Genomic DNA, 20,174 nt, shown 5'->3' on the forward strand with positions numbered 1-20,174 from the left:
ATCTGACATCAAACCAGAACTGGCACACTCAAGCTCTTTTGCTCTGAAACAGCAGTGGGAAGGTTCTAATGTGTCTCGGTTTTAGGTAGGAAAAATAAAAATGGAAACAGCTAACATTTATAGAAATCCTCCAGAGTCTCAGGCGGTTCAGCACGTCACATGCGCTTAAAAAAGACATAATTCGGGGCTGGGGATTTAGCTCAGTGGTAGAGCGCTTACCTAGGAAGCGCAAGGCCCTGGGTTCGGTCCCCAGCTCCGAAAAAAAGAACCAAAAAAAAAAAAAAGACATAGTTCAGCAGATTACTACTATTTTTATGTAACAAACATGGATGTTAAAAACAAACAGCAGTACCTTAGAGTGGGCATGGCCCTTTGATAGCTTTATTCTTATTTGATTATAAGCCTACTAGAATTCAGTCTAGGTTGGTCAATTTTCTTGCACTGTGAGCAAATACCTGACAAGAAGCAACTTAAAGGAGGGAGGATTTATCTTGTCTCACAGTTTGGGGGATACAGTCCACCACAGTAGAGAAAGGTAGCAGGCAGCTTGGTGATGGTGGGAGCTTCAGGCAACTTATTCACATCTTAGTGGATCAGGAGGCAGAGAGCTTGGGTTGGAACCAGGACCTATAACCAACTAGCTCTGCCCTTAGAGCCCTGTGCCTTCCAGTTAGGCCCCAAGTCCAAAGGTTTTACAGTCTCCCAAAAGGGCACCGTGAGCTGGGAACTGAGTGTTCAAACACATGAGCCGGTGGGAGACGTTTCACGCTCTGACCATCCTACCCTACCTCTAGCCCCTAGTAAGCGCCTTCTCAAAATACTAAATGCATCCAGTATAACCAACCACAAAAGTCACCCAAGTCAGACTGTCCCAACAGTGTTCAAAATTCCAAATTCTAAAACCTCTTCTGAGGTCCAAGACGGTCTCTTAACTGTGAACCCCTGTGAAGTCCAAAGACAAGTCACGTGTTTCCGGCAAGGAAGGATGGGGACAACGTGACACCGAGGCTAAACACAGCAAATGCCAGCCCTGGCCACTTCCACATCTAGCACGCAGGGTTCACAGAGACCTCAGGACAGTGTCGGTCACATTTGCAGTGAGTCATAACTGTGACAGACTCCTTTAATGCTGTGCTGCCTCGAAACCGGGGTCCATTACTTCTAAATCCAGTCTCACTAAAAAGCTCGGAATCTGGGTAGGACCCAGCCAGATGCTTTGACAGACGTAACATCTGGTTCTAGTCCAGGCCCTGGGAGAGTTTTGATGGCTTCTGCAGCCTCAGGCGCTGGACTTGTCATCCTCTGTGTTTCAATCAGCCTTTTGTTCTCCCAAACAATAACTGTGATAGCTCACGGGTTCTACCCACGGCCTTTAGAGGCTTCTCTAACTCAAAGCTCTGAAAGCTTCCATGTTCTCTTCCTGTAACCAGGTCTTAAGGCCCAGTAGTCACATGGTCAGTCCTATTAGAGTCACGACCCCACTGCTCAGAACCAATTTTCTGGAATAGCTATTTTTCTCATTGCCGTGATCTAACACCCAACAGGAAATAGCCTAAGTGAGAATGGATTTGCTCTAGCTCATGTTGTCTTGCTCACGGTTTGAGGGGATACGGTTCAGGATGGCGGGAAAAGCTTGGTCAGGAAGCTTAAAGACGGAGAGTGTTAGGACATTAGCTCACATCTCAGCAGACCAGAAGGCAGAGAGATAGGGTTAGACTCAGGGCAGGGTTTTATAAGCTTCTCCCCTCTTCACCCTGTGTCTACTAACCAGGCAGATACTAAAAGATTCTACAACCCTCTACGACAACAATGCCAGCTTGGGATCAGGTACATGAGCTTGTAGAACTTCCCATTCAAATGCAATGTGGCTTCTGGGAAAATGAGCCCAGAGCCCAGAACCATCAGCCATCGAGAACGCCAAGGGCCGCACTCTGGGAACGGAGCCCATAATGGTATGCTCGGGCTTGGGCAAGCATCCGAGGCAGCTCCTGCTCTGGTTTCCCAGCCTTTCCTTTTTCCTCACAGCTCTGAATGCTGCCTCTGAAATAAGAATTTCCCCCTCTGAGAGTCATTCCAACTCCATCTTCTCTCCCGCTGCCGCCTGCTGGGGAACTCCGTGGCTTGGCATGTCTCAGTCTCTGAGGACACGGGCGATTTATGTCCTTTTGTTTGGCAAACATCTATGTATGGAATAGATGTGATTGGCTGAGTGCCTTCATGCAGGGCAGGGTAGGGTAGGGCTGTAGACTAGCCCCTGAAGCTTTTCCAGCTTGGGCAAAGCCACACCAGACAGCTGTTACTTCCTGTGCTCCGTCCAGGGGGAGTGAGGAGGGAGCAGCCATTTATTTAATGTTTCCAGGTAGTGGGCTGGAGTGGCAGGGAGGGACCAATGCTCCCAGTGTCCTGGCTTTTAATGCTGACACCTGACTCTCTTTGTTTCTCTGTGTCCTGCTGGCACGAACTGGGGAGTTACGAACTTGGGCTGTAGGGCTCTTTTCTGTGGGGTTGAGTCAGTCCAGAGGCTGAGAGTGTCAAAAGTTCAGATTCTGGGGCAGGATTTAGGATATTTGTGGGCACAGTACCATGTCTCTCCTCTGTACTCCACTCTTCTCCCCACACCCAGGATGCCAGCAGAAAAGCCCTTGGCTTCTCATCCCTCTCCATCCATGTTTAGGTGTGCAAGTTTCCTGAGACTGTGAGCCATGCTTATTCCCACATACAAACGTAGAATGCCAGCCCAGGTCTATTCTTAACACAGAATAGGCACCCAATGTTTGTTAAACGAACAATAAATAATAAATGGTCGTCTCCTTCTTTCCTGCAGCCCCAGTTCTGCCCTCAAGCCTAAAGCCTGAGACTTTGACAGGATGACGAAGCATGGTCCCCACATTTAGGGCAGAGAATCATCTGCCCTAATGCATCAGCGGCTGCTCTGAGGGACGGGAAAGGTGACAGCTTTCACAGAACCCGGGGGACTTCTGAGATCGCAGAGCCCAACTTTTTCATCCTACAGATAAGGAAACAGGACTTACAGGAGCACCTTCCCCAACCTACCTAGCACCCAGAACCAGAGACAGCTGTTTCTTAAAACCTACCCACCGGCCCCCTCTCCCCAGAGGGTGCCAGCCTACTCCCTAGCCTGGTCTTCTCCAGCACAAGCCATAGCAGCAGGCCCAGGTCTGAAGCTCTTATCCCCCACCGACTCACCCATCTCCACCATGCCATCTCCGGGGAAGGGTGACAGTTAGTTTTCACGGCATTGTTCAGCACAAATCCTATGTCCCGCATGTCCCAGACCAAATGTGGGCTTGGCACCAGAATGCAGGCCAAGTTGCATGATGGACGAGGCATGGCAGAAAAGACAGACAAACAACCAAACCAGAGGAAGCCATGAGGGGAGCAGGGATACTCTCGTCTCCCAGAGGAGAGAGACAATCAAAGTCTCCTGGGAGTGTGGGCCAGTTGGACAGAAGGAAGTTAGTGGAAAGAAAAGGGACAGAAGGCCAAAGACAGAACACGGGGTTAGGGTGGGTAGGAAGAGGTTGGAAGTGTGGTCTTTCTCCTCTGGTTGGTTGGCATGTTCTAGGTCCCTGCATGAGTTCATGGGCATCCTTTTGGGACACACCACCTAACAGAGCGGGCAGGACAGGGAAAGTGGAGCTTGAGGGAGGAGAAGGAAGGAGCAAATGGGAACTGCTAGAGTTTATCAGCTCCCATTACTCCTCTAGTGTGAAACCGCAAGGTCAGGCCGCAGTTCCCATACAGGAAGGGACAAAGCATTGGTTCTGCCCGGCCAACACCATCCAAGGAGGCCGAGATTTTTCAGCCAGGGCTCAGCCCTTGCTGTCCTACCTGCATTGAGATGACACTCCCCCGTCACCATCAGTGACTCCAGAGCATGCAAGGAGCTACCACCTGGGCCTCTAAGTCTTTTCAGACCATGAGGTGTGCTAGGATACCTAACCTCATTCTCAGGGAACAACTGTTCATCCACAGGGCCAAATCCTCCCATCCTCACAGGCTGGGGCACAGAGGACCTGTGCCATGTCTACTTCGCAAGAGTGCTGTGACTACTCTATGAAGACACCTCCTAGATCATCTGCCCAGCACTTGCCAGAAACACTCACAGTGACCCTCCAAGCTCCCAACCCTATAGCCCTCTCGATGTAGCCCTCGCAGCAGCAAGAACAAGAAGACACGCTTTCCCAGGGGCACAGAGCAGAACCTATGGGCCCTCCTCACTTTTCCCAGGGGAGAGGAGCCTCCGAGGCTCTGTTCTTCAGCCAGAGAAGTGCCACCCTGCCCTCTGAGCAGCTCAGAGACCAGCATAGCTGAGGTGTCCCTTAGCCCTCACCCCAGCCATTTCCTGGAGTTTGAGACATAGGCTCTTTGAGGGGTGATTTTATTGGTTGATTCATCTTTATGGAGTCTTAGTATTCCCCTGTTTAAACAGCCCTCAGTTTAGTCCCCTTTGTCCACATCTTGTGTCTACCAATATAAAAGTGAGCCTTGGCAATGGTGTCCCATGATTGCTGGGGCAGATGAGAGAGAAGGTTGGCTAAGGAGCTGTCACCAAGCAACGGACCTGAACTGCACAATGCATTAATTGCTTTTATGCCCCTTCCCATTCCTGTTTCTCATGCCCTACGGTGTCCCTGGAGCGCCCAAATGCTCCAGGCTCACCCTATCATCGAATGAACAACAGCACCCAGAGTTACACAGGAAGCCAGAGCAAGGATTCTCACCTCCCAAGAAACAATGATAATCCTTGGGTCCAGGGCATGAATGAAAGGTGGGAGGGATGGGGGCAGCATCGTGGTCACTCACTCTAGCACGTCCCGGTTGAACTGCTTCTTGCTATTTCCCAGAAACTCTCCTATCATCTGGCGGCTGAGGCCTTTGCGCTGGAGGAGGAAGTGGGCCACACCGATGGGGGTGTCGGGGATGAAGCCACGGGAGATCAGGAACTGGATGCCCTTGTCCGGATTTCTGCAGAAGGGTTGGAGTTGGGAGGAGAAAGGAAGTCAAGGTTGCTTGGGGCTGCTGTTTTGTACCCCATAAACCCTTCGAGATCTACAGGCCTATCCTGGAGGCTCCCCCATGGGAACAACTGTTACCAGAACATCTCAGAGAGGTGTGATGGAGGTGCTAAGGAAGTGTAGGGAGTGGGGTTGGGGGTGAGGTGGGGGCTGGGGACAGGTATGTGGTTTGAATTGAGAAGAGGAGGTCTAACTCAATGAGAACCCAGAACAAGTAGAGAAGCTGTCCCTGCCCTCTACTTGTCCCAGGGACAGCTGTTCTCTGTCCCAGTCTTGCTCTGCATAGCCTCTATAGTCCCCAGGTGGCTCCTCTTTTAGCCTGCACCTCAGCAGCTCCTGATGCTGGCATTCACTGGGTCGGAGGAGATAAGTAATCACGAGGAACCTTTCCTCAAATGTTTGACATTTTCAGGACACCCAAGCCTGTGACTTTTCTCCTAGCTATTCATTTGTATTGTGTTTTGCAAAGGCACCATCTTCCCATCTGTAGGGGGAGGGGATACAGCTGGGTTCCTTCACTAGGTTGGGAGTCATAGTCTTGAAGGATAAGGGCATCTGATTTAGGGGAGGGTCGCAGTGGTGCGCTAGGGTGGGGCTGTGCTCACAGCGCGGGGTGGGGGGCAGCCTAGTCTGCAAAAGGATGACTGGCTGGCTCTGACCTCGCCGAGCTTTACCTCTGCTAACAGTTGAACAGTGTGCAGCCTTCTACCCTCCTGTGAGACTATTTGCTATTCTGTGAAATAGGAGGATGTTCACTGTCTCTAGATGCTGCTGGGAGGACCGCAGGTGAACTGCAGTGAGCATCGTGAGGCCAGGAGCTGTGTCTCACTCGTCTGTGTGGTACGCGGGCCTGGCAGTTATGAATGAGTGAGCTCAGGAAAGGATTCCTGCTCTGGGCCGGTTGCTATGAGGGAGGAAAGGCTAATGAGTATCTCACAGGGATAGAAGTGCTCACTTCCTCAGTGTGGCCCTGCCTGTGTTCTTGCTATACAGCCTTGTTTGGGTCTCTGAGTTACAGCAGGAATTAACTTCTCTCCTATTTCCTAATCCCTTTTCTATCCCCTTGGTTCTCTCTGTAGTTTCTCTCTGCTTTTCTCTCCTCTTACCTGTTCCACTACTTTATAAGAATTGTTTTCAAATAGATTGTTATTGTGGGGAGAGGGAATGGCCTTCGCAGGAGGTCAGATGTCAACCATGTGGGGTCATCTTTCTCCTTCCACATTTATGTCTGTTCTGGGGACACAGCTCAGGCTTGCCGACTGAGCCCTCTCCACGGGGACTCTATCTTATTTTACTCCATCTCTCCAGTCTCCACCATTTCCTCATTTTGTGACCCCAGTGAAATAACACCGTTTCCCTAACATCATTTTTGTCCTCAATGATTCCCACTCAGTCTTCGTATTGCCTGTGCTGAACTCTGTATTTTCCCATTTGCCAAACCGCCATTTCACCTTTGGAAGCAATAGTTGTGAAAACCTATGTTTAGTGTGTTGGTCATATGGAAAACATATACTGTGTATTTCTTAAATACTGCCTGGGGGCTCAGGCGAGGGGTATCCAACGAGACACAAACTGCCTGACAGGACCCTGGGAAGATGGGACGTGGTACCCTTCAAGACCTCCAGGATTCCTCCCTCCCGTCCTTCCCTGGACTCCACGCCCACTCACATATTGAAGAGGTTGAGGCCGATGCGGTATAGCCGCTTGCGCAGGGTGTCTGTGGAGAGCGTGGGGGACCTGCAGCTGGCTGGGTTCTCGCAGTGGTAGCGAGGCAAGCTCAGGATCACCGCCTGCAGGGCCTCCTTGGAGGCAGCGGCAGAGACCTCTGAGCCAGATTTGGCGGACTTGGTGGATGCGCTGCTGCTGCTCAACTGCTCAGAGTTGTCGCCCACCTCAGCCTCCGCCCCTTTCCCTGCCTGCCCCGCCCCTTCTTCTTCCTCTTCTGCTTCTGTAGCCACTGCCTCCTCCACCACGGCCTCGGCCACCGTGGGTTCGTGTGCGCTCTGGGCGCCGCTCTCCGCCGCCTCTGAGTCCTCAACGGGTGGGTCCATCAGTTCCGAGGCTGGGACTTCCGAGACCTCCTGAGTCGCAGCGTCCCCTTGTTCGGTTTGAACGGCTGCAGGCTCGGCTGTGGCCTGAGCGGTCTGTGCGCCCAGACAGTTAGCCACAGACAGGGCGGTGGAGGAGGAAACAGAGATGTTCTGGTTAGCGATCTGCACCGTGACGTCCCGGAAAGCCATCATGAGGGTACCGCTGTGACCCTGAGGCAGGCTACCGGCCTCATCTCCTGACCCTGGGCCGCTGTCCGGCTCCCGCGCCGCCTCGGTCTCCAGACCTGGCTGCCCGGCACTAGGGTGCAGCGCCTGGTGGAGCTGGTACGCGCCACTCTCCTGCAGCGAGCACATGGTCTTGAGGCTCCAGGTGCTGAGGGCGTCGTCTATGGACTTGGCCAGGGACTGCACCTGCTCGGTAAAGGAGTCCTCCAGCTCGGTGAGAGAGCCTGCGAAGGTGGGTGGTAGGGAGGGCGAGCGCCCCAGCGGGAGCCCCAGGAGCCCACAGCTCTCCAGGAGTGCCTTCTCTGCCACCAGGCTTTCCGCTGTGGGCGCCCTCACCTTGCGCAGCGAGATCCGCCGAGGCAGGCGGCTCTCCAGGAGCGAGTTACGGATCTTCTCAAAGTTCTTGCTGAGCTGGTACTGGCGAAAAGCGGTTTGGATGGTGCACGCGGCGCGTCGGGATACCAGGTGGCCCCCGTATTTGTGTTCTAGCATTTCAATCTGCAGCAGGGACAGAGAGAAGGGCTCAGTTAGGGAGGATGGAGGAAGCATTGGTTAGATCAGTACCGCCCACCACGGGACCCAGGTTCTGGGTCCCCAGTGCACAAGGGCACCGATTTATTGGGAGCCTGTATCCAAAGACCCCACACCCAATATTCCTGAGATGCCAAGTCCTTAGCCAGACTCCTGGGGGGCAAAATGAAAGATTCCACTCAGGATTTTGTGATGTCCCCTGTGGCGGTGGACAGAGGTGTTAGGATGGAAGCCCCATTTAGCTAATCTCCTGATTATTATAGAATGCTTACACCAGAGACACATGCAGCACTCATGAGTAAAATACTTATCTTGAATTTGTATTAAAATACAGTAAAATGTACTAGCTAGCGTGATATTAATATTAATAAAACATTAATAAAGATGGTTGGAGCTTGGTGATGGCTGTATGAGAGTTTATTACACTATTGTTTCTGCCTTGATGCACACTTAAAAATAATTAAAAATGAAAAATTAAACAGTGATGTCAAGATGAATCAATCAAGCAAATAAAACCCTTACCGTGAGTCCTGCTCACCCCCACGGCACCCTCAGCTCGATCACTTCACTGCATGGGGTGCTTATGTTTCCTTGGGGGACACTAACAGCTGGGCACCAGGGGTTGACTGTCTTTGCATCACCAGCCCTCAGTCCAGATTATGGTACATGGGAAGTGCTCAATAAATGTGACTATCATGAGATGGCCCACGAGTGGGATTCCCTCCAGGACATCACGATTCACATCACCTTTGTTTATATCAATAGGAGCTGCGCAGCCAGGGCCGGGGTTGGTGAGAGCATCCAGTCTGAGCAGAGCCCCCACAGCATCCGTGTGGTCATTTCCTTCAGCTCTGTCCTCTGTCCCTAAGTTTCTGTTTTTCTCTGTGCTGAGTTCTTGCTTTCCCTACTTTATCAAAACTTCTCAAGAAAGGACTAGGGACATCACCTGTTGGAGAGCCAGCCCCGGACACTATTAATGATTCTCTGCTATGCTTGCAGACAGGGGCCTAGCCAAGCTGCCTTCTGAGAGGCTTCACCCAGCAGCAGATGGAGGCAGATGCAGAGGCTCACAGACAGACATCAGGCGGAGCCTTGTGGAAGAGTCGGGGTGGAGGAGTGGAATTGAATAAACTGGAGAGGTCAACCACACCACAAGAAGACCTACAGAGTCAACTAACCTGGGTCCGTGGGTCTCACAGAGACAGAACCACCAACTAAAAATCATGCAGGAGGACCTAGGCCCCCTTACACATTGTAGCAGATTACAGCTTGGTCTTCCTGTGGGTCCCCTAACAATTGGAGCAGAGGCGGTCTTTGACTCTGTTGTTTGCATTAAATCCCGATCCTCTAACTGGACTGCCTAGATGGGCCTCAGTGAGTGAGGATGCCCTTAGTCCTACTGTGACTGTATATCCCAGGGTGGGGTGGTACCTAAGGTGCAAGGGGGGCTTCCCCGGTCTGAGGAGGAGGGGAGGGATTTCTGAGGAAAGGCTAGGAGGAGACACAGGAGGGTGCAATTGGTATGCAAAGTAAATAAATATATTTTTAAAAGACATTCCCCCTTGCACCTTGCCCCCAGAAGCAACTGACCATTCAGCTACGCCCCTTGGAGGGCTTTGCATTTAAATAAAGGAGTAGGCTAGAACTAAGGAAATAGGTTTAATCAGTATTGTAGACGCCTCCAATACGTCCCTTGAATCCTTTGTGAAGGAGAAGGCAAACCTGGACTCTGAAATTATTCTCTGCTCATCCTTGCCCTCCACTTACACACTGTGTCCTTCTGCAACTAAAGGTCTAGATGAGCGGGCTTGAGGGTCACGCCAGCACTGCCATCCCAACGTTCTCCAGGAATCAGGATGGGGAGGGGCACAGGTAGATTTGCTATCTGCAAAGCAGATGGAAAGGCACGTCCATCCCTCCGTATAGCATTCTCGCCTGCTTTCCAATCTACTCAACCCATCAAAGGCTGTGTCTGGGATGACCGGTACAAGGCTCTAAGCATCACGAGGAATCACTACAGTGGTGTTATATCTGTGTGTTACAGAGGAATCTTTAAGGTGATATTGATGAGTTTGGAGACATAGCTTAGTAACAGAGGCCTTGCCTAACACGTGTAAGGCCACGGGTTTCATTCCCAACACGGCTTTAAAAATAATCCTACCAGGCACGCTGTCTATCAAATTACTAAACACTTAGCAGCTTGAAATAACACAATTTATATTTTCAGGTTCTTTACATCAATAGTCTGGACACAGTTCAACTGGGTCCTCCATGTAGGACAGTGTCTTTGGAGGACTTTGCCATCTGAGCCAAGGCTGCATCTCCATTCTAAGCCTCAGTGGACATGCTAGAGTTCCGCACTGAGAGTCAACCAAGCCATATTTCTTCTTTTCTCTCGAGAATAATGTCTGCAAGAGCAGGAACAGATGTCTTAAGGCAGAAAGCCGGGTTTCTTAGAGGTACATGAAGAGCGACATAGAGAAACCAAGTAGGCTAGTCTCCAGTCGAGTAGTAGATAGACTGCCAAGATGATCCCAATGAGTCTCACCCTGTTGCGTTTATCCTATGTGATTCCCTCCCTTTGATTTTGAGCTGGCCTGATTAATGTGATAACATTATTCCTGTGAGTTTCCAGTATATTAGAAACATGATTCCGATTTACTGACTTTCAGTTAACCAAAAGGAAAATCATCCTGGTGGTCTGACGCAATTGGGCAAGCCTTCTAAAATAAGGTAAAACCTAGGGTGGTTGATTTCCTGTGTGTCTCAAGCTGCCATGTTGTGGAGAGTAAGAGGAACAACACCTCCTTTACCGCCATCGTTTTATCCCTTCTCAAGGACCATGAGGAGTCACTCAAGGCCTGGATTTCACATCTCTTTCCCATTTCTAATTCCTGGGGAAACCAATACCCAAGAGAATCTTGACAGGCGATAGGATTCCACAAGCAACTGAAGGAAGTTGTGGAAGCCCATCACCTAACATGGCTCGAATACGGTATAGCATCTCTTTGCTTAACGTGGTATTGTACTAGTTAGGTGATTTTGTTGTTGTTTCTTTTTGTTTTTCAACTTGACACAGTCTAGGGTCATCTGGGAAAGGGAAAACCTTAATTTAGAAGATGTCTTCTTCAGATTAATCTATAGGCAAGCCTTTAGGCTGTGTTTTTGATTAGTGATTGATTGGTTTGAGAGGGCCTAGCCCACTCTGATAGTGCCACACCCCTGGGGAGATGGTCCTGAGTTTTTTTTTAAGAAACTAGTCTGAGCAAACTGAAAAGGAAAGCCAGTGAGTCATATTCTTCCATGGCCTTGGTTTCAGTTCCTGCCCTGAGTTTCTGTCTTGGCTTCTCTCAATGATGGACCGTGACCTCTAAGCCCAACAAACCCTTTCTTTCCCAAGTTGCCTTTGGTGAAGATGCTTATTATCGCAATTGAAAGCAAACTAGGATAGTCTTTGTCACAGTTAGAGGCAGAAGACTGGACAAGATGACTCTCAGGGAGCCCATCTTCAGGTTCAATGTCTGTGCTGTTTGAAAAAGCCAAACTTTAGATTCCGGTCCTTGTCCTACCAAGTCATTCTGACACTTTGATCCTCTATGCTTCAAATCTGAAGTGTCTCCTAGTAGCCCATGTTAAGGTCAAGGTAAGATGTTAAGGCCTAGGTAACTGTTACCTGGCTAGCCTGCCATTATAAGGAAACTTTATCGTATGTTTCTGTTGTCACTAAGAAACTTTTAATGCCAAGTTAACTATATATTCTGTGATGTTCCGTGCTCTTGGAAACCAATCCTGATAGCAGTCAGTAGAACTCCTTTGCACAGTTAGTTACTCATGGAAAGCTTGGACCGAACCAACCACCCAACAGCCCTTCTTGCACCTGTGTATAAGCTTTTATGGTATTTGCCTTTATAAGCTGCCGCTGGGTTGGACGCCAGCATAAGAGATAGAAGAAACTATTTAAAATAAGACTTCCATTTAGAGTAGAGGTTAAGTAAAGTAAGTCCTTAAGACCTCCCTGGGAACTGACATCCTACTTGGCAGAAAGAGGCATGCGTGTGGGCAACTGACAGCCTGATAGACAAGTTAAGACATGAATGTCAGACAAGGCATGTCCCCTGCCACAGTTGAATACCCCAACCAATGGGGGCAGGATACAACACAGACATGCTCCTAAGGAAATCCCCCCTCCCTAAATCCTGATTGGGAGAATAACCTGGCACAGATGTTTGTGGATGTCAGGCTTAGAAAGCCCCGTAAGATCTCAACTCGGGGTCATGGCTCAGTTCCAGAATCTGGACTGTCTCCCTGAAAAATCAGTCTTGGGGTGTGGCATTCAACAAACCATCCCTATTTGACTGACGTCAGTGTCTGAGTGGTTTGTGCAGCAATTCCCGGATCCCAACACTGTACTTGGAATGCTTATTTCCCAGTTGGTAGCACTGTGTTTTGGGAGAGTTTGGAGCATTTTAAAGAGGTGAGGGTCTGCCTGGTGGGAATAGGTAGGAAAAGACAAGTTATAAATAACCTTCCTATCAGTTTCTGTTTTCCGATGACGTGAACAGCCCTTACCAATATGAGCTGAGATGCTACGCCATGTTTTCTCTGCAACGGTGGACCAAACATCCTCAAACTGTTAGCCAAAATACATCTTTTTTTCTTTAAGTTGTTTATGTTTGGTGTTGTGGTCACTGTAACACTAACTAGTTCAGAAAACCGGTGCCACAGAAGAGGTTGTTACTTGAGAGGTTCTGAGGCCTTTCGAGCTAGTTCGTAGGAAGAAGTTGGAAGGGTTTGGAGAGAGGAGTTTCAGAACTCCTAGGATGCTGTAAGCAGAAGCTGATCAGCTGAAGCTTGGGAGGGTAGATTGGTGATAAAAATGTGGGCAGTAAAGGCTGGACTCATGAGATTTCAGATGGGAACAAGAACTCTATTGGGAACTGGGTACAGCCATTTGGACCCTGTCTGGAAACAGTTTGATTGCATTCTGCCTGTACACTGAAATTTTAAGTGAGACGGAATTAAAAAGTAACTTCAAGACAGCATAGCGTTCAAGCTGTGATGTTTGTGTTGCAGGCTTTCAGCCAGGTATGTAGTCACAATTTAGAACAAAAGCCACACAGAATGATATCAAAATGTTGTTTGCTCACAATAGCAGATACGCTGGATAGTTTTGTCAATGCCACAAGCTAGGGTCATCTGAGAGGAGGGAAACTCAATTGACAAAATCCATAAGGTCAGGCTGTAGGCTGTAATTTGTGATTGATGGGGGAGGGCTCAGTCCATTGTGAGTGGTGCCATCCCTGGGCTGGTGGTCCTGGGTTCTATGAGCAAGCAGGTTGAGCAAGCCAGCGGAAGCGAGCTAGCAAACAGCATTCCTCTATGGCTTCTGTATCAGTTCCCATTTCAGGGTTCCTACCCTGTGTGAGTTCCTGCCCTCACTGCTTTTGATGATGAACTGTTCTATGGAACTGTGAGTGAAATAAACCCTTCCCTCCCCAAGTTGCTTTTGGTCGTGGTGTTTCATCACAGCCATAGTAACCCTAAGACAGCAGCACATTTAAAGTGGCAAGGCCGCCCGCTGGAGACTCTGGGGTGTAAAACTGCAAACTCATTCAAAAGATTTACCTTTGAAAAGAGAGTGCCACTGGGGCATTCTGCTTGTAAAGGATTGCCTAGAGAAGTATTTTCCCAGGTTTAACCATTCAGGCACCAAGCAGCTGTTGCAGCTGTGGTCTGCAAAGTCTGGCTACTACTGGAGCTCTGGGCAGTACTTGGCATCATCTATGTGGTGCTGGTTTTGTAGGCACCCAGAATACCAGAGTTACAAGGACACAGAGGCTTGGACCCATATTTTTAAGGAAGGGTTGGGAGGTCAATGGGGCCATATCCCCACTTCAGGGATTCCCTAACGGAGAGATGTGTGAAACTTTGAGGGTAAAAACATGAGATACAATAAGACCTCCGGATGCTTGAGATGCTGGGGATACAGAATGTCTGCCGAGGAAACATGTGGGCATTGGTGGAATAAGCCCAAGAAAGAGGTCCTGTGGACCATAAACGGCAGGAGTACCCAGCTTGGTGGTGTTCAAATGATGTCACAACCACCAGTTCTCAGGGACAGAGTGAAAAAACTCGACATTTCCCTGCTGAGTTTTGGCTTTGCAGTAGTTTTTCCTACCTTTTGTTTCTACGTTTTCATTTTGACCTTTTTTTGGAATGGGAATATTTACTTTGTACCATTGCATATTAGAAGTATATAACTCATTATTTTTTAAACAGAAGCTCACAATTAAGAGATTGCTGTGAGTCTTTACAAGACCCTGCAGTTTAGATCCCCCCTCCAACTTTTGGGGGGAATAAATGTATTATCCATAGCGTTCAGTTTCATAAAGACAGTTGTTTTCTAGTATATCATGTAGTTTGACATATTTGCTTCTACTCTTTCCTCTCTTTTGTTCCCACTCCCCTGAGACTTGGGCTTACGAATGGTGTTGGGGTTGTTAAGACTTAGATATGCTTAGATTTAAACTAAATGCATTTTGTATTATGATAGCCACAGATGGAGTGTTTTGACCAGAATGTAAGATGTCCCCATTGGTTCATATTGGTTATCATCACGGAACGTTTTAGAGGTGGGGCCTCACTGGTTTCTGTAACTTGCTGGGTGGATCTTTGAAGGTTATACCCAGCATCTGGTTTTTGTCACAGTCTCTGGTTCCTCGTCTATAGTGTTGCAAAGAGCCCTAGCACATGCCGGCACCACTGTGGACTAAGCTGTTGCTCCGTGCCTTGTCTGCTGGGATGGAACTGAAACTATGAAACTTCTCTTCTCCCTTGAGTTGTCTCTGAGAGCCAGGTGGACCCAGCCATGCAGACAGAATGGAAACAAAGTCGCAGGAAGACAAAGGCTTTGCTTGTCATTTTCACTGCCTGATCCCCAGTCCTTGGGCAGCACACAGGCCACAGTCAGCATCCTACGTAGTGAAGAAATGAGAGAACAGATTCCACCTGGATTGTCCATCTGACCAAAGCAAAGGATTCCACAGTGTCTCCTAAGGATGTTCCCTCCTCCTGTTCTTACTCGCATTTCAGCTTCTAGCCTTCTATCTGCTGCTTGTCTCCTGCTTTCTGACCCTCTCCCTGCTCTCAGAAGACTAAAATATGGCTCCACTCGACTCTCCTGTCCACAAGGCAGGAGCTTGCTTTCTTTCTGTTTTCTGTGGAATCTTTGGGAAGACTAGTCTACACTCGCTGACAGACAGTCAGACTCCCGAGGAGTTACCTCCTCATCTGCCTCCTTGTTCACTTGTTCTACACATCCTACAACTTTGAGGTCCTCTGCAGTGATGCTCAAGAGGACCAGCCCTCTCCCATCTTTCCTCTTTGCTCCTTTCTGCAACGCTCGATGTGTCTCCCGTGAAACTCCTCAACACTGAGAGCCCTTTCCCCCAGCTAGACTATGAACCCTAGACTCTAGCTATAGAATCCCATGCAAGCCAGTCACAAATGCAGTTTGTGACCATTTCTAAATCTCTCCATACATTTTCCTTTTTTCCCTATGCACTTCAGAGCATCTTCCATGTTTTCTATGTTGGGAATCTAAGGGAACAGCATTCGATGGCTGATAGTCAGTAACTAATGAAGATGGGCAAGCATCTCAGGGAGAGCCTTTCTCAGGACTCCAAATATATCTCCCAGTGACTGTCTTCCTGTCTTGGCCACTATCAAAATATCACCTGGTAACTTGATGAGAAACCATCACAAAAGAAAATAGCACATTTCCGAGTTGCTTCTTCTGGGCTGGTGGACCTTGGGCATGTTTTAAACATCTCTTATCCACTAAATGAGGCCAATTTTGATGACCCTGAGGCTTGCAAAGCTTAAATGAGACTGTGAGGCTCCCAATACGTGGCATGTGCTTAGTGAATGGTAATTATTTGAACCCGACAACAATAGACATATGTGTAAGTCTCAGATCCATCTCCACTCCAACCCACGATCCTAGAGCCATGTGCTCAACAGCCTCACTCGTATCAATGCAAGATGCAACAAAGTCACTGTCCTACCTCACCTCACCCCAACCAGCTCTACCTTCTTTGTTTGCCTCTTAGAACTTTGCTTCTCACACCATCCAGTCTGGGCATGTTGTGTTTGTCCCTGTGTCCTACTTTGCCCTGTCCTCTGAGTTGCTTGCCAGACTGAAGCCCTCACTTCACCTTTTTTTTACAATCACGCCTGATCTTTCTGCGACAATGTCACTACAAGGAGCTGCATGTGGCTTAGTTGGGTCACCCTAAGAACCTCTGGGCAGGGTCATTTCTGCTTCTGTCCCTTCTTCATCCTGATACTTTATGAGCCCAATCTACCTTTTTAAAAAAGAGTTATTTATTTTATGCATGTGAGTACACTGTCACTCTCTTTAGACACACCAGAAGAGGTCATCAGATCCCTTTCCAGATGGTTGTGAGCCACCATGCGGTTGCTGGGAATTGAACTCAGGACCTCTGGAAGAGCCATCAATGGTCTTAACTGCTGAACTATCTCTTCACCCCCTTCCCCCTTTTAAAAATGAGATGGAAACATGAGTTTTCTGTTACTTTAGAACTGACACTCACAGCAAATGGAAACTCTTCTCCCTTGCTTTCCAACCCAGTGGGTCAGGCCAGGTCACCTGTTGCTCTTTCTGTGAAGCTTATATGGCAGCCCCACCACTAACTCTCCCTGCCACACAAACCTCTTTCCTGGGCCCCAGCTCAGCCCCTCTTCTCCAGATACATAAGTTCCCCTTTCTCCAAGACTTGTCTCAAATGTGTCTCTCTTTTCCAGAAGGCTGTCTTAACGAGCCAGCCAGCCAGTACGGAATGTTATTCAAACTGGTCTTTGGTGCTCTCTTTTTCTGAGAATGTGGGGGTCTATTTAGACTACCTACTCCTCTCTTTGTCTACTCTTCTCACCCCAGACTCAACGGGGCATCAGTTATTGGAGACATTTGCTATGCTTCCATTGCCCTGGATGCTCAAGCAGTGCCTAGCACAGAGAGGCTGTTCATGGAAAGCACAGAAATTCATTATTACTTCATCGCCCCCTGCTCCAGTCATTCTGCACAGCCACCCCCTGCTGGCTCCAGCTGTTTGCAGTCCTGCCTTCCTGTCTGTCCTCTACAGCCACCGATGATGTTTGTGCCTCTGCTTGGCTCTGAGCACTTCCATGCTGCCCCTCAAAGCCATCCCTTGTGCCTGGTGCTGGGCCAGACCCATGGCTGGAGTTTAGTAAATGAGTGTGGCCCTGAGCTAAATGAGCTTTTTCCTATGCTTGGGAGAAATAAAAACCCAGACTTTCTCTTTGGTCTAGGCTGAGAGCCAAATTCACTCCTCCTCCTCCTCTCCTCCTCCTCTTCTCCTCCTCCTCCTCCTCTCCCTCCTCCTCCTCTTCCTTTCCCTCCTCCTCCTCTCCCTCCTCCTCCTCTTCCTTTCCCTCCTCCTCCTCTTCCTCCTCCTCTTCCTTTCCCTCCTCCTCCTCTTCCTCCTCCTCCTCATCCTTCTCTTCCTCCTCCTACTCCTCTTCCTTCTCCTCCTCTTCCTCCTCCTCTTCCTTCTCCACCTATTCCTCCTCCATATTTCTAGACAGAGTCTCAGAGGACTGAGGAGCTCTGCAGTGCCCAAGGTCAGGCCTACCCAGTCATTTTAATCTTTTCTTAACATGGTCACGTGGAGATCTAAGAGGTGATGTAGCAGCCTGGAGTGTCCAGGAAAGGGGCAGGGGGTGGCTGGACCCACTGGCCAAGGAGCAGGTGTTTTCACTTCTCCCTGAGTCCATGATTCATAGGTAATAAATTGTGACGTCGCCTGCTTCCAAGAGAATGCTCTCCCACCTTCTGCCAGGAGCAGCAGTGAGAGGCTCTCAGTGTCCTTAGAATATGTTCCCTCTTTTCAGAGGTCAGGCCAGCGAAGCCTAATGAGGACCCCCCGAGAGAAGGCAGCAAGTGTTGCTGGCTGGGGGAGGGGCGCAATACTGAGGAGCCTGGGTTGGATGGGGTGGGTTCAAAATGAGGGTGGGTTTCCTCTGGCTGAATTTCTCCATGGAGAACATTAAAGCCATGCTCTGAGTTTCTGGACCTTGCAAAGCAAACTCAAACATCAGGCCAAGAGTAAGAGACCCCATGTGCCAAGCTGCTCCACTTTGAGCAGCAGGTTAGGCTGAGTGCATGGACCTGTGGAGCCTACACAAGTAGTTTACTCTGATGACCAGAGATGGGAAGGAACCAGGTTAACACTACGGACTGTGTCTTACTTAGTCCGGGACCACAAGCTATCCATGTAGATTGTACTATGAAGTATAATCTTTGCCCCACCCCCACCCGACCCCCACCCCACCCCACCCCACCCCCACGCCGTGAGTGTTCAAAGGATAACCCATTCAGCTTTGCAAGAACCAGAGGACAGAACGGTCCTTTTCTGCGTGAGTGGGACGACTCCCAGACAGCCATGCAAGCGCCACAGGCACTCTTTACACGTGCTCGCCCAGCTTGGAGCCTCTGGACGGGACCTGAGAGTAAACTGAGACCACCTGAGACGCACAGTGGAGCCGGATTAGGTTCAGCACTTCCAGTGGTAGAAGCAGCCAGTATGAAGAACCAGAGGCCAAGGCCAGCCAGGGGATTCAGGGACTGTGAAAAGGAACAGTAGGGACCCTGGAGTGGGCTCGGGCCTGTGGCAAGGGGGGTTGGTGCAGAGAAGCTTTTGTGCTGCACATAAAGGCAGCCATCAAGGGTTTCAAGCAGAGAGCAGCGTGATCACAAGTGCACTTTGCAGAGATGACTCAGCCGGGCTGTGGAGGCCAGGGAGGAGAGGCACAGCTGAAGCTGGGGCTGGCAGGAGGTGACCCAGGGCTGCAGGCGAGAGGCCCAGCCTTAAGTGGGGTGGGGGAAAGGGTGGGATTTGCAGAGAAGTTAGAGGCGATCTCAGTAAGGGCTAAGGATGGAGATGACCTGGGGTAACAAGGAGTCAGAGAAATGCTTCTAGGGCTTGATTGGCTGACAGGGAAACCTGGGTTGGGAAGACCAGGGAGGCTATGGTTACCCACAACCCCAAGCCTGAGAACTGCTGGATTCCCGTGTGATTGTGGGTAACAGCAGGATCAGAATACTAATCCCTCTCTCTCAAAGAATTATAAGCAGTTAGGACCCGGCTTGGGCTTCAGGCCCATCCCCATCTCTCTTTGTTACAGCGTCATTCTTTCTCCTTTTCAGTCTCAGAACATCTTTGTATTTTTTTTCCTGATATCGCTGATATTTTCATACATTGTTTTAAAATTAACTTTTAGGCTGACCTAAAAGTGATATTTATTATGGCATTTCATACTTTGTTTTCCTTCTATAATGACTAGGGTTTTGTTAATTTTAAGAGGTCCCTCCCCATGGTTTAATTTCACCTCCCTGTGGTGCTGGGTATAAAGCCCAGGGCCCCATAAGCTTCAAGAATGTTCTACCACAGAACATCTTTTTATACCAGATGCTGAGCTGGGCACTTGGGGGTAATGCTGAGAGGCCAGACAAGCTTCCGGACAGGTGAGGAAACACCTCCGACAAGCTGGAAATTGGGAGGCCAAGGGCAGGAGCATTGGGAAGAGGAAGAACTTCAAAGACAGAGGAGGCAAAGGGGGCAGCACACAAAGCCTCAGAGACACATTTGAGATAGCTGAGGCCCAGAGAAGGCAAACGCCTTGACCAAGTCCACACAGCTCTTTAGCAGAGAATGGGGGGATTCTGTGTACTGTAACTGTGGGCCATGCTTCAACTGACTTGTTCCGGCCTCCTCAATGCACCTTTGCCCACCTCTCCTCCTACCTGCCCTACCTATGGTTGGTCTAGAAAGATACAAAATTCAGGGGAGGTCAGTTGTTTCTCGGGATGGATTCACATGAAATACTGACTCCGTCCCAGTGGCCTGAAATGTAATCAATCCTATCTGTTAGAATCAGGCTCACCACTAACAAGCCACCAGTCAAATTCGAACCTGCCACAATTCCCCATCTCCCAGCATGTCAGCTAGCACTTCACCTGACTTCTCCTGCTCAAGCCAGGCCTTCTTGGGTTTGGTTGATGGGACTCTAAGTGTGAATGCGATCCCTGTGGGGCTGGGGAAGACGCCTGATGTTTCTCCTTGATGTCTGAATCCTGGTTGCTTCGTGTATCATAGTTACTAAAAACGATACCCACTCCTACCAGTACTTACTACAGCCAAGACACTTTGCTGGATGCTGGGGGTGGGTGAAGGGAGGGCACAAAAGATGGCTTCTGTCCCACAGCTTGCCCATGCCCCAGGCCACA

General features: G+C 49.4%; 1 protein-coding gene across 8 annotated transcripts in view; it reads right to left on the reverse strand.

Annotated features, from left to right (window-relative positions):
* Positions 1-20,174, reverse strand: part of Iqsec3 (IQ motif and Sec7 domain ArfGEF 3) — a 96,192-nt gene that overhangs the window by 30,968 nt on the left and 45,050 nt on the right. For all 8 annotated transcript variants that reach the window (XR_015685713.1, XR_015685712.1, XR_015685710.1 and 5 more), the window contains 2 exon segments: positions 6,708-7,813; positions 4,828-4,989 (listed from right to left, as the gene is read on the reverse strand). Coding sequence is in view for 4 of the 8 variants with exons in the window: in XM_087658390.1 (XP_087514516.1) it covers positions 4,828-4,989; positions 6,708-7,813 (1,268 nt within the window). In the remaining 4 variants the exon portion in view is untranslated.

The sequence above is a fragment of the Rattus norvegicus genome, chromosome 4 (genome assembly GCF_021556685.1).
Source record: "Rattus norvegicus strain SHRSP/BbbUtx chromosome 4, alternate assembly SHRSP_T2T, whole genome shotgun sequence".
Taxonomy (NCBI): domain Eukaryota; kingdom Metazoa; phylum Chordata; class Mammalia; order Rodentia; family Muridae; genus Rattus; species Rattus norvegicus.